Genomic DNA, 13,162 nt, shown 5'->3' with positions numbered 1-13,162 from the left:
GTTGAATTGCCCACTGAATAGATATTTCATGGTAAAATTTCCTACTTGTTTTATTCTTTTGTCTAAAATTTTGAAGCATAATGTTAAAAGGCAATAAGTCATGTAGATTCTACACACTTATGTAAATATGTGTTAGCAATGTTTTATCCAGTGCTCACCTGAAAAATAACCAACATGTAAGTGGAAGCATACAGTCTACGTATTTTTTTAAAAGCTCAGTTCTTTAAAATTCTTTGTTGCAGATTCACTTGAAATGTCAGTATTCAGTTCACATATCTCCATATTCTTAAGAATCATCAGCATTTAATTTATGAGTGTTTTTAGTTGGAAAGATTTTGCTGCTTAAAATTCAGTTCAATCCCCTTGGTCTGAGTCGAAGAACACTTATATCTTGCATTTTTCCCAAAGCCCTCCTCTATGCCCAATTTCCCATAATTGAGCTAATCTTTAATCCAAAGTACAGTGCCAATTCCCACTGCTTCCCCACTCCAGCCCAGGGACAATAACACAGAGAATAACAGAGCCCGGGGACAGATAGCACATCGGTCTCAGGGTCGCTATTCCTCTGTCTCCAGAAAGCATCTAGTGTATGTGTGACTTCATGTCACATTTAAAGCTGATATATGGTTTAAGGAATAAACCCTGCAGATGCCAAGAAGCAACTAAAGGTTCACTGTTGGTAGGAATCACACAAGAACAGACCAGTTTACTTTCAAGGAGTGAATGCCTTGGGTATGTTCGGCAGCAGGACAGAGCACCTAGCCTTTCCAAAGAGGCACAGGAACAAACAAGGTCTCCTCTCTCTTGCTTGGCAAGTAGGAGCATTGGCAGGGGCAGCAAAACCCTTGTAGATGTCTTAGGTTTGTCACTCGTCACTTTTAATACTAAATTATGGTATGACAGGAACCTCTTCAGGCTACCCAAATTATACAGTGGAAAGCAAATATCTTTCAGAAAATAAGCCAGTATTTAGTATAAAATCCAGCAAAGTAGTTGGCACTGGCTATGAAAAACCCAGGGTTGACTATGCAGTCTTTTGTTCATGTTTTCAAATAAAATTTTTCTAGCTCATGAACAGGGACCCGTTTATCTCCAGGAAGAATCTACTTCTTAATGTTTTTCTTTAGGTTTAATCCTTCAAGACCCTGTTTAAACCCTGTTTAAAGCAAGTAGCAAGATTTACCTAGGTTTCATTATCATGGTAACTACTAGCAGTTTTAACTCTACTGACACCAAGTCTATTTTCCAGTGGGAATAGCCCTACCCTTTGACTTGGATGGAAAATAGAATTGGTTTTGACTGATCTGTTTTTTAATTTCAGGAATAGTTGCTGTTCTCTTCTGTGGAGTCACACAAGCACATTATACCTACAACAATCTGTCTTCGGATTCCAAAATAAGAACTAAACAGGTAAAAGAAAAAATTTACTACAGACTCGGTCTCTTTTCTCAGTGAAATGGTTACGTAGCAATTCTGGCAGTATCGTCAGAAAGAATTTCATTAGTAAAGGAAGAATGTAAGCTTAAGGCTTCTTTACGAGTTTGATATTTATAGATTTTTTTTCCCTCCAGGATAACCATTAACAATTCTCTTGGTAAGCAAAAATATAGTTATAATAGTTCTCCCTCCTGAGAGATGTTGAACTTAGACTGTCAGTCTTAAAGATGAAAGGCATACAGTTGATAATAATTCACAGTCACTTACATCTAAAAGCATTATAAAGCATGTGAAATTGGGTAGTTATAGAGAAAGAAGGAAATGAAGAAAAAGAAAGAAGTGAGGTTTGGTCTTTAACTGGGTGCTTTTGATGCCAAGCAAACTCAAATGCCAGTTGTCACACAAGCAGAATATATCTCCCTATGCCAAGAACACATCTGTTTGGATATTTCCACATAAACACACACATAGTCTTTCCACAGACATTTGCTGCACAGCCACTCTGTGCCAAGCACCATGCTAGCTACTAGGAATACAAGAACAGACAGTTTATGACCCTGACTTCAAGAGGTTCATTATCAAGACTGTTGATGAGGACACAGATGTGTAGCTAACAACTTGCCACAGTTTTATAACTGCTGTCATAGAAATATCTCTATAGTGTCCATAAGGAGCTTTAGTAGGACATCACCCTACAGTTAGGATTGAGAAAGTCAGGAGAAAGTTTCCAGAGATGATGCCCAACCTGGAGCTTGAAATATAAATAGAAGTTACCTAGGTAAAGATCTGGGGTCTACTAGAAGGTAGAAGGTAGCCACAAGGGCATTTGAGGCCAAGGGATCAGCATGGACAATGTCTCTTGAGCAGCCAGTGGAAGCTCTGTAAATAGTTCAGCATGGCTTGTGAATGGGGCAAGGCTGAAGCAAGTGGGATACAGTGAAATCAGAGACAAACTCATGAAAGGACTTATGTATCTTGCGAAGGACTTTAGACTATAACCTATAAGTAATGGGGAGTGGCTTACATAACAGGAATGTATTGTCTCGCAGTTCTAGAGACCAGAGTCTGAGATCAAGGTATCGGCAGGATAACTCCTTTTGAGGGCTGTGGAGGAGAATCTGTTCTCTCCCTCTCTCTCTCTCTCAGCCTCTAGAAGATTTCTGGAATCTTTAATGTTCTTTGGCTTCTAGACAAATCCACCCCAATCTCTGCCTTCGTGTTCACATAGCATTCTCCCTTCATGCGTGTCTACCACAAAATTTCCTCTTTTATAAGGACACAGGTCATATTGAGTTAGGGGCCTACCATACTCTGGTATGACCTCATCTTAGCTGATTACATTTTCAATGACTCCATTTCCAAATACAGTCACATTTTGAGCTACTGGGGTTTAGGACTTCAACATATGAATTTTGGAGGAACACAGTTCAGCCCATAACAAGAAGTCATTGAAGGGTCCTAGGCAAAATAATTTTAAGATCATTGTAGTTCCATTTTAGGAATATGACTCTGGCAGACGTGAAGAACATGGACCAAACAGCACTTGTATCAGTTAGCTTTTGCTGTGTAACAACCACAAAACCCTAGGGTCATCCAACAGTAATCATTTATTGATCACACACCTGCAAGCTTTAGCCATTTTGATCGGGGTTGGACTGGGTGCATCTGCTCATACCAGCTAAGCTTATGTATATGTCTGTTGGTTTGTTGGGGGCTCTATTCTAAAGTAGGCTTGACTGGTAGGCTTTGCTAGTGCCACATGTTTGTCATTCTTCTCCTGATAGAAAAGCAAGCCCCAGTGTTGAAGAAGGTCCATTTCCATACTGTGCTTGTATCGTATCTTCTAAATATCTCATTGGCCAAGGAAAATTATATGGCATAGTCCAGAGTACAGAGGCCAAGCCAATCCCTGACCACAGTGGGAGAGCACTGCAAAGTTATGTGGCAAAGAATGTGGACATAGGCAATGATGGAGAATTGGACTGAATGATGCAATCTAGCCCAAAATGCAAGTGGAGGTAGAGAGGTCTCTTGTAATAAACATGGTGATGCTGAAGACATCTGATGTGATATTAGGGCAGTGGGAGTAGAGAAAGCAAAAGCAACCAAAGCAAAACCTGTAATTGGCCAGAAATTCCTAAACAGGATTTCCTGAGGGCTTACTTTGAAGCTCTCCAGAATGAGCTATCACTTTCATCCCTCTGTCTTTGTTGCATCCCAAGCTTGACTCTACCTCTACCTGCCCAGGGACTCTGCAAGGTCACCCTTCCCCTCTGCCCATCACCTCAAATTCCTCAGAGGAATCACAAGATGCAATTACAGAAATCTTGAGACCCCCTGAGTGAAACAAAAGAAAAAAGCCCCCTAAACAAAAAACTGATACCAATATCCAGAAACCTCCAACATATAGTCTTTCAGAATCCCTTTAATTTTGAATACTACTAGCTTTTCCTAGGGCTTAAAGGGAAATGTCTTGGGCTGTTTTTTTCCTAACCTCTTTTGGTTCTCTGAGCATATTTGTATGCTGGGAAGCTGAACCCTGTTTAGGGACTTGCACTTTTAAGTCGTTCTATCTAGACTGCTCAGCAGAACTTCAAAGATAACTCATCTCATGGCAAGACAGCAGCCCAGCATCTAGGGGAGACAAAGCCAAAATCAGTGCCCATAGCCTTCTGTTCTCCCTCTGAATGGCTTGACAAGCCCTCCCTGACAGGTTGCCAGCATTCATTTTTATATCACTCTCCTTTAAGGAAGATAATTTTACAAGTTATTTCCTTAACATCTAGGTAACTGCATATCCCCATCTTTGTTCCCCACACTGCCTTCTTTTTTGGGTGCCTGGCCTTGTAGCAGAAGCTTAATAAATGCTAATTCCCTTCCACTTCATTTTCATCCCTTTCCTCACTTCTTTTCTATCAGGATCTGTCATTTTCTGCTTATTTTTTTTCTTATAATATGTACATACACAGCATATGTATGTATTTATACATACTTGCATATCTATGAGTGCATATACACATGCACATCCCATACTCTAGTATAAAGAGTCTAAGGTCCCCACTTTGAAAGAGTGCAATCAGAGGCTCTCAGCCACAGCAGAGGCTCTGCACTAGTGTAACAAGCAGAGTTGAAATTCTCATGGGAAACGAATTCCAAATTGTAGAGAAATGCTGAGGCATGTACTAAAGACGTTGCCACTGTGTCCTCTCTGAAACTGGGAAAGGTTTGGGCAGTATTCTATGATGTTACATGGTTACAGGACACAGTATCTTGCTCTACATATCCCGGGTTGCGTTCACACTGTCAATGGGAAGGTAGCATTTACACAGCTTCTTTGCCTCTGTTGCCAGGACTGTTTAATGAGAGTGTAGGAAGCCAATTAGTAAACTCAGGGAAATCCATGTAAATCACATTTGAGTTATAAAATTCAAAGATGACATGATTTACAAAAGAGTTCTATTCAACTCTGTCTATACCCATTAATCAAATAGCTATATCTGGATACAAAGGCTTTAGAGAATTATGCATTCTTTATAGCTTGAAGAATTAGAGTGCCTTTTTAAAGTTGTATTTTTTCATTTTAAGATATGTTTCGTCCATGATAATGACCCTTTAGATGTAGGAACTTCATTTTTGCTTCAACCTATGAAAACACATGTAACATCACTGTGTGTTAGGCAAAAAGCAGTATGATAGAGGCACTATGATGCTGTTACCCAACATAATGATTTGTATTTTGAATACCAAAGCATCCTATTAAAGAGTATATGAACATATGCAGCAATTCATTTCCCTGGACTTGGAGTTCTTTGTTGCTTTAGGGTGTGCACATCAAGTCCTAGAGACAGACAGATACTGTAAGCCCTGTCTCTTACCCTGGGAGCTGAGCACTGCTAGGGATACTCAAAACGGACATCAGCACACAGCAGTATAGCCCAGAGGTCTCACCCAGAGCCATCCAGAAGACTATGTACAGACCCCATGAACCCACTCAGATGATTTCCAGCCTTCCTCCTACACATTTCCTCCCACATTCCCTCACCCCCACCCCCCAGGCCGGCCTGGGAGCTTGTTATCTGGGCCAAACTCCAGGGTGTTCCCATCAGCTGTATTTACCTTGCCTGAGGCTAACTTGCAAACCTATGTACTTCCATAGCATCCCTTTTAATTAGAATTTCTCCTTCCCTTCACATAGTTGCCACCAAAAATTATTGCCAACAATACACATGGGTATATGAAATAAATGTAAATAATTAACATTTACTGTGCATTAACATGTACAAAGTACTTATCTCATTTACTTTCTACTTACCTTTCTACCTAAGAGGTAACTCTTATTATCACTGATTCCCTTCGTGCATTGAACAATTTTTTTTTTTTGAGAGCCTACTTTGTGCCAGCCACTGCTCAAAGTACCGGGGATACAACAGTGAACAAAAAAAGAATTTCTAGTTGAGGAGCTTCATAGCAGTCAAAATAAATAAGCAAAGTATACAGTGCACTCATGGTAAGACATAAGGCCAGTAATAAAGCAGGGATGGGTAGCTAGGAGTATATGATGGGAAGGCAGGCTTGTAATATTAGATTGGGTATCCAGGAAAGGCCTCAGCAAGGTGATATTTGAAAAAAGTAAAAGAGGGAGTCATGTGGACATTTGGGACAGAGCTGTAGAGAAATCGGAAATGACAGATACAGAGGCCCCGTGGGGCAGGAGAACCAATGTGGCTGGTATGGAGCGAACAAGGGAGAGTATGAGAGAAATAGCAGAGCAGTGAGAAGAGACAGGTCATGGAGAGCCCAAATGAGGTGGGGAAACACTTGAGACCTTTAAGGACAGGCATGTACATACATTTTAAAAGAATAGAAGTGTCCATTATTCACTAGGGAAGACTATAAGAGTAACAGGTTTGGGGGGAAAATTATGAGCCCAGGGTTGACTTGTTAAGTTTGGAATGTGTATTAGTCAAGTGGGGCTGTTGTGTAGCCAGTTGGATGTAGAATTCTGGAGTTCAGAGGAGAGGTCTAGGAGAAAAATATAATTTTGAGTGTCGTCAGCATATGACTAACATATAGAGATGATAATTGCATATCATATAGAGATGATACTGAGAATATGAGACTGGATGGAATCTGTAAGGCAGTGATAGAGAAGAGGTCCAAAAACCAATCTAAGGTACTCCAATGTTAAGAAATCCAAAATCAGCAAATGAGCCTGAAAGGTAATAGATATTAGGGAAAAGAAAAGGAAAGTATGGCATCCTAGAAGTCAAAAGAAGAGTGTCTCAAGGAGCGTGATGAATTATACCAAATGCTGCTGAAATTTCAAGTAAGATGAAGAAAATGAACATCATCGATAACAGTGATAAGAACCATGTTGGCAGAAAACCTGAATAGAATGGGTTCAAGGGAGAATAAGAGGAAGGAAATTGGAAACCTCGTGTATCAACAAGTCCTTCCATGGAGTTTTGCTGAAGGGCAGCAGAGAAATGAAGTAATTGCTGGAGGAAGAATCGAGACCAAAGAAAATATCTTTTTATTTTTAAGGTAGGAGAAATAACAGTGCTTTTGTATGTTGAGGAGATGAAACAGTAAAGAAAAAAAATGATGTATTCAAGTTTTTTCTAGGCTCATAAGTAGCAGATTTCAACTCAGATGTTTTACTTTGTGGTTCAAACTGTTTTGCCTCTTACTAAATATCATTTGGTTAGTAGATGGGATAGTACCAATTGTGGGGCATCGTTTATTCAGTAAACCTTGAATGGGTGGAAGGAAAAACAAATGAATGTTTGGCCATGTTTATTATACTTTCAGCTAATTCAGATAATTAGTCATTTATTTTATATAGTATTTGATTCTGTTATCTTTGAAAATCTACCTATTTCAGTGCATTTTAATTTTTTACACAAATACAAGTTGGGATAGACATAGATGTTTTCATGTATTTGCTTTTGAAAAGCCAGATTCTTTGTCTAGCATTTATGGGCAATGACATCTTCATTATAGCACATTCTTTCCAGATGCTTATTTTATTTCCATTCCCCCCCAGATGATATTTATAGTGTTTATCGCCATTGAATGGAAAAGCAGCAATGCAAATCCAAATTTAAATTTCCAATAAAAGAAGACAATAGCAGCCAAATTATATGTTCTGTGCATGACTCTGAAAATTCAAATAAAGGATCTGGAATATGGGAGCAGCAAGATATAGTGGAAAGAACACTTGGCTGAGAGTCTAGAAAACTGGGTCTTGCCCCCATCCTCTAGTACTCATAGTATGGCCTCAGATAATTAATTTAACACACATGAGCTTCACTTTTTCCATCTGTAAAATGAACGATTGAATTAAACGACTGGGTTTTAAGGATCATGCTCTAGATCTAATGTACTTTTACTTGACATGGAGCATAACGCATGTGTCTGGTTCTTTCTCTTAGACTACAATTGAGTGGGGATCACTTGATTAAAGACTGAAATGCATACAGATGAGAGGAGGAATTAGAGTTTACCATTTAACTTGAGGCCAAATCACTGGGTATACCATTTCAATAAGTTGTCAAAGCAAATCCAAGGATGAGGCCATCAAAAACCAAAGTCCCTGGTTCATACTGGAGTAAAAAGTTTCATACCGAGGGCTGCATGCTTCTTCCTGGAAAAACTCAGCTGCTAGGTGAATGGTTGTGATGGCTTTCCCTAAGATTGCCTGCATCCTTAGGGTAGAGAGTAGAAATCTTATATTGCTATAACTCAGCATCTCAGGATATGACTGAAGAACCTTATAGCTTTTTAATTCAAGCATGGACTAATTGTGTTCTAAGAACTACAGTAATTGCATGGCCAGTACCATGCTGGAAGCCAGGGAGACAAGGGCAAATACCACATGGTTCTTGTCCTTTGGAGGTCCTAATATAGCAGAAGACATACACTTGCACACAAACATATATATGCGTATGCATGCACACACTCACATGCACAAACAACCACATGTGGTATATGTTAATGTAGAGGGATGCACAACATGTCATGAAAACCAGAGAACTGAATTGCTTACTGGAGGGAAGGTTTTCATGGGAAGCTGGTTTTTAGGTTGGGTGTTTTGGAGTTTGGGTGTAGAGTTAATTAGGATATTGTCACCCAGATTTCATGGAGGATAAAAGCAAAAAGAATAGAGTATGCAAAAATATAAAACTAAGAAAGAGTTTGAAAGCAACCCTAAACAAAAAGAACAAAGCTGGAGGCATGAAGTTACCCGATTTGAAACTATACTATAAGGCTACAGTAACCAAAACAGTATTGTATCAGTACAAAAATGGACACATAGGGCAATAAAACAGAATATAGAACCTGGAAATAAAGCTGCACACCAGCATCCATCTGGTCTTTGACAAAGGCAACAAAAATAAGCAATGGGGAAGTGAATCCCTGTTCAATAAATGGTGCTGGAGAGCTGGCTTGCCACATGCAGAAGAATGAAACTGGATCCCCTACATTTCGCCATATACAAAAATTAACTTAAGATGTATTAAAGATTTAAATGAAGGACCTTAAACTATAAAAACTCCTCAAAAGCAATTGCAACAAAAACGAAAACTGACAAGTGGGACCTAATTAAGCCAAAGAGCTTCTGCAGAGCAAAAGCAACTATCAACAGAGTAAACAGACAACCTACATAATGGGAGAAAATATTCACACACTATGCATCAGACAAAGATCTAATGCTAGAATCTATAAGAAACTTAAACAACTAAACAAGCGAAAAAACAAATAACCCCATAAAAATTGGGAAAGCACACGAACAGACGCTTCTCAAAAGAAGACATACAGGTGGCCAACAAACATATGAGAAAATGCTCAACATCACTAATTATCAGAGAAGTGCAAATCAAAACCATAGTGAGATATTATCTCACACCAGTCAGAATGGCTGTTATTTTTAAAAAGCAGATGCTAGTGAGGCTGTGGAGAAAAGAGAACTCATACACTGCTGATGGGAATGTAAATTAGTTCAGTCACCATGGAAAGCAGTTTAGAGATTTTTCAAAGAACCTAAAACAGGACTACCATTTGACCTGGCAAGCTCATTACTGGGTATACATCCAAAGGAAAATGAATTAGTCTATGAAAAATCATGTATGCATATGTTCTGCAGCACTATTCATAATAAGAAAGACATGGAATCAATCTAGGTGCCCATCAGCAGTGGATTGGATAAAGAAAATGTGGTACATATAAACCACAGAATACTACACATCCATAAGGAAGAATGAAATCATGTCCTTTGCAGCAACATGGATGCAGCTGGAGGCCATTTTCCTAAGCGAATTAACACAGGAACAGAAAACCAAATACCACATGTTCTCACTTGTAAGTGGAAGAAAAACATTGGTTACTCGTGGACATAAAGATGGCAACAGTAGACACTAAGAGCTACTAGAAGGCAGGAGGAAAAGAATAAAGGTTGACAATACAACTATTGTGTACTATGCTCACTACCTGAGTACAGGATCAGCCATACCCCTAACTTCAGCATTATGCAATACACCATATAACAAAAGTACACGTGTAGTCCTTCAATCTAAAATAAAAATGGAAAAAATAAAAAGCTTGACAAGTCTCAGAAACAAAGAGGTAACACACTGTAACTAGGTCCCAGGTTGCCTCAGAGAAGTAGGTAGGGGTAGGCCACTGGTATAGGTTGGGGAGCACTGAAGGGAAGCGTGTGGAAGACAGCTGAGAATGAAAATGGAGAGGTAAGTCCAGATGAACCTTTTAGTGTCTCAGTGTGCTCCCCTTGGGAGAACTCTATCCTATAAGGGTAATAATTGGTTAAGCCTTTTAGGCATAGAGATAATGATAATAATCAGATTTCTGCCTTATGCAGATAACTATGATAGCATCATTGAGGAAAAACTGGACAACTCATAGTATTTTTGTCTCTGTTAATGGTTTTAAGGGTTAGTTATGGGCAAATATGGTAAGTGACTTCCACGACATCAATCTTAACACTCACCACACTTCTTTTTAGTTAACTGTGTACATATATAACATCTAAATTTATCTTAACCTTCTGTGACTCCAGACATATTTTTGTACTGTTTAACCTCTTAGGATATTGTGATCTATATGAAAAGTTTATGGAAATTTACCGTCTGGTTTTGCCTTGAACTTAGGAGCTAGATAAATTCTTTCTGAATTAATTAATAAATTAATGAGTGAATGAATTTTGACCATTAACATTCCAAGATAAAAAATAGAGAAGAGAATATATGCTAATTAATGGTTTTATTTAATTCTGATATGATGCATTAATTTAAATTTAATGAGTTGGATGCATAAGGCAAATGTCTAGGGTGATCTTGAGATATTGAAAGAAAGACGAAGTACAATTCCATTACTTGCGTGTTTCCTGCAGTGTGTCCATGCCTCACTGATTTGCATTACAGTGGGTTTTTGATTATGGTTTTGTGCATTTTTTTTCTATTTCTTTTAACAAAAGCAGTCACGTTCCATCCCAGTTACCTGTTCCAAGGCACAGTGGAGAGAGAATATCATGGGCAACAATGCCCCTGCCTCCCTGGCTTCTGAGAAGATCAAAGATATCTTCATAAAGCATAAAATTGCCGTTTTTTAATTACTCTAATTACATTTCTTTTGTCAAGATTTCTACCACTTTTCTTCTCTCCTTCATTCAAAATATCTGTAAAAATACCATCCTAGAAGGGCTGAATTTGTAAATGATGGCAAAGTGTTTCAATTTCTCCTTAGCTAAGCTGGTGATTCTTTTCAATGAAACTCATTATAGTGTATAAAGGACATTTAGTAGTTCAGCTAATACGTGTTTCCTTTTAAATGCTAATGAGAGTGGAGCTCCCACATCATGGCAAGAACACACTGTACTTTCAGTGCCCAGAAAGAATTATTTCCCTACTTGAGAAGGCTTTACTCCACAACCAACATGTATTATAGTAGGAGCCACAGATAAATATTTGGCACCTTCAATAGTGAATACCTTCTATGCCCTGGGTACTGGGACCCAGGGAGAAATAAAGATGAGTAAGACATCCATGCTTCTCCTTGAAAACTTTTTATGTAAATTGTTTTCTCTGACAAAGCTGTAGTTGGACTATAACTTCTCAATTAAATCTGTCCTACTCTCTCACCCACAAATCTGTTTATCATAGCATATAATTGCAGTTGGAAATTTTAAGTCATGAAATCAAAGAAGTTCAGAGCTAAGGGAAACTATAAAGATAAACTTTTGAACCCAGAATTTTCTTGGAGGAAACTGAAACCCAGGAAAATTCAATGACTTTGAGGGCTTGGGCCAGTTTTCCAACCCAGGGTCAACCTGGACATGGGTCATTGTTCAAGGAATATGCACTGTAAATTAAAAATACACAGTACCTGCCTCTAAAAACAACATTTGGTATATATGTCGTATATTGCTGTGTAACAAATTACTCCCAAATTTAGCAGCTTTAAACAACAAACTTGTATTATTATTTCATATAATTTGTGAAGTCCTGGAATCCAGGAGTATCAGCTTTGCTGGGTGGCTTTGGCTCAGGGTCTTGTGAGGTTGCTGACAAATTGTTGGGCAGGGCTTCTGTGTCTCAAGGCTTGGCTGGGGCTGGAGAATTCTCTCCAAGAGCCTCATTTACATGGGCTGTTGGCAGAAGACCTCAGTTCTTCCACCTGTGTCTTCCACAGGGCTGCTTGGGTGTCCTCATGATGTGAAAGCTTACTTTGCCCAGAGCAAGTGAAACCAGCGAGAGCAAAAAGAAAGAAGCAATGGTTCTGATTAACTAGTCTCTAAAGTTATTTACTGTCATTTCTGCCATATTCTATTTGTTGGAATCTATTCCCTAAAATTGGACCATGCACAATGGGAAGGAAATTAAGCTTTACATTTTGAAGTGGTGGTGGGGGAAGGGGTGTCAAATAATTTGTGGACATTTTAAAGTACGAGGAGGCCCAATGCCACTTTTGGAAGTAATGTTTGATAGTGCTTTTAATTTCGTAATGATCGAATATTTGGGTTTTCTGCTTCTTCATTCAATTTTGGCCATATCCACTTTCTTAATAAACAATTATTCTATCCAGGTTTTTAAAAATTTTACTATCAACAGTTGTTGAACACAATTGTGTCAGACACTGAACATATATGTTTCATGCAATTTATCATTACTATTCACATAAAATCTACAAGGTGAATGCTATTATTAACCAGATTTTATAGTCTTAGGAAAGTTAAGGCCACACAAAGAATAGAGTAGTGCATAACAACTCATTGTTGTTTTTAATGTCCTTTGTATATGTTTGATTATAGACCTTTTCTTACAGAAAATTACATGCATGTCTTTCCCCCTTTTATTAAATTTATGAAACTTTACATATTATCCTGATCATTTTCAATTTATGCATTCTACTATTTTCTCCTTTTATCACTAATCCATTCTTCTTCTTCTCCTTGGGCTTTCTGTTTTTCTTCCCTGTCCCCTTAACAGAGGATGATGAAGGAAACCCCATTCCTGCAGATCACTACTCTCCTCCAGTTTTTTTTTTTTTTTATTTCCCTGCTTTACTACAACCCTGAGAGAGCCTTAATAGGTACAGCCAACAATAGTCTTTTTTCACCAAAGTGTTGGTGCTGTCTCATCATCTATCCTGTTCACCTATTTATCTTATGACAGATATATTATTCCGTTTTGCCTCTGCTGGCTTGCTT

The 13,162-nt window shown here is 38.5% G+C and overlaps 1 protein-coding gene across 1 annotated transcript in view; it reads left to right on the top strand.

Moving 5' to 3' along the window:
- The window catches only part of SLC9A9 (solute carrier family 9 member A9), a 605,167-nt gene that overhangs the window by 304,829 nt on the left and 287,176 nt on the right, over positions 1-13,162 (top strand). Inside the window, exon 9 of the mRNA XM_001111715.5 lies at positions 1,322-1,410. Coding sequence (XP_001111715.2) covers positions 1,322-1,410 — 89 coding nt within the window. The remainder of the gene's footprint in view (positions 1-1,321; positions 1,411-13,162) is intronic.

Source organism: Macaca mulatta, chromosome 2 (genome assembly GCF_049350105.2).
Source record: "Macaca mulatta isolate MMU2019108-1 chromosome 2, T2T-MMU8v2.0, whole genome shotgun sequence".
In the NCBI taxonomy this organism is placed as follows: Eukaryota; Metazoa; Chordata; class Mammalia; order Primates; family Cercopithecidae; genus Macaca; species Macaca mulatta.
Note: the sequence above shows the minus strand (reverse complement) of the source record. Positions and strands in the feature narration are given on the sequence as shown.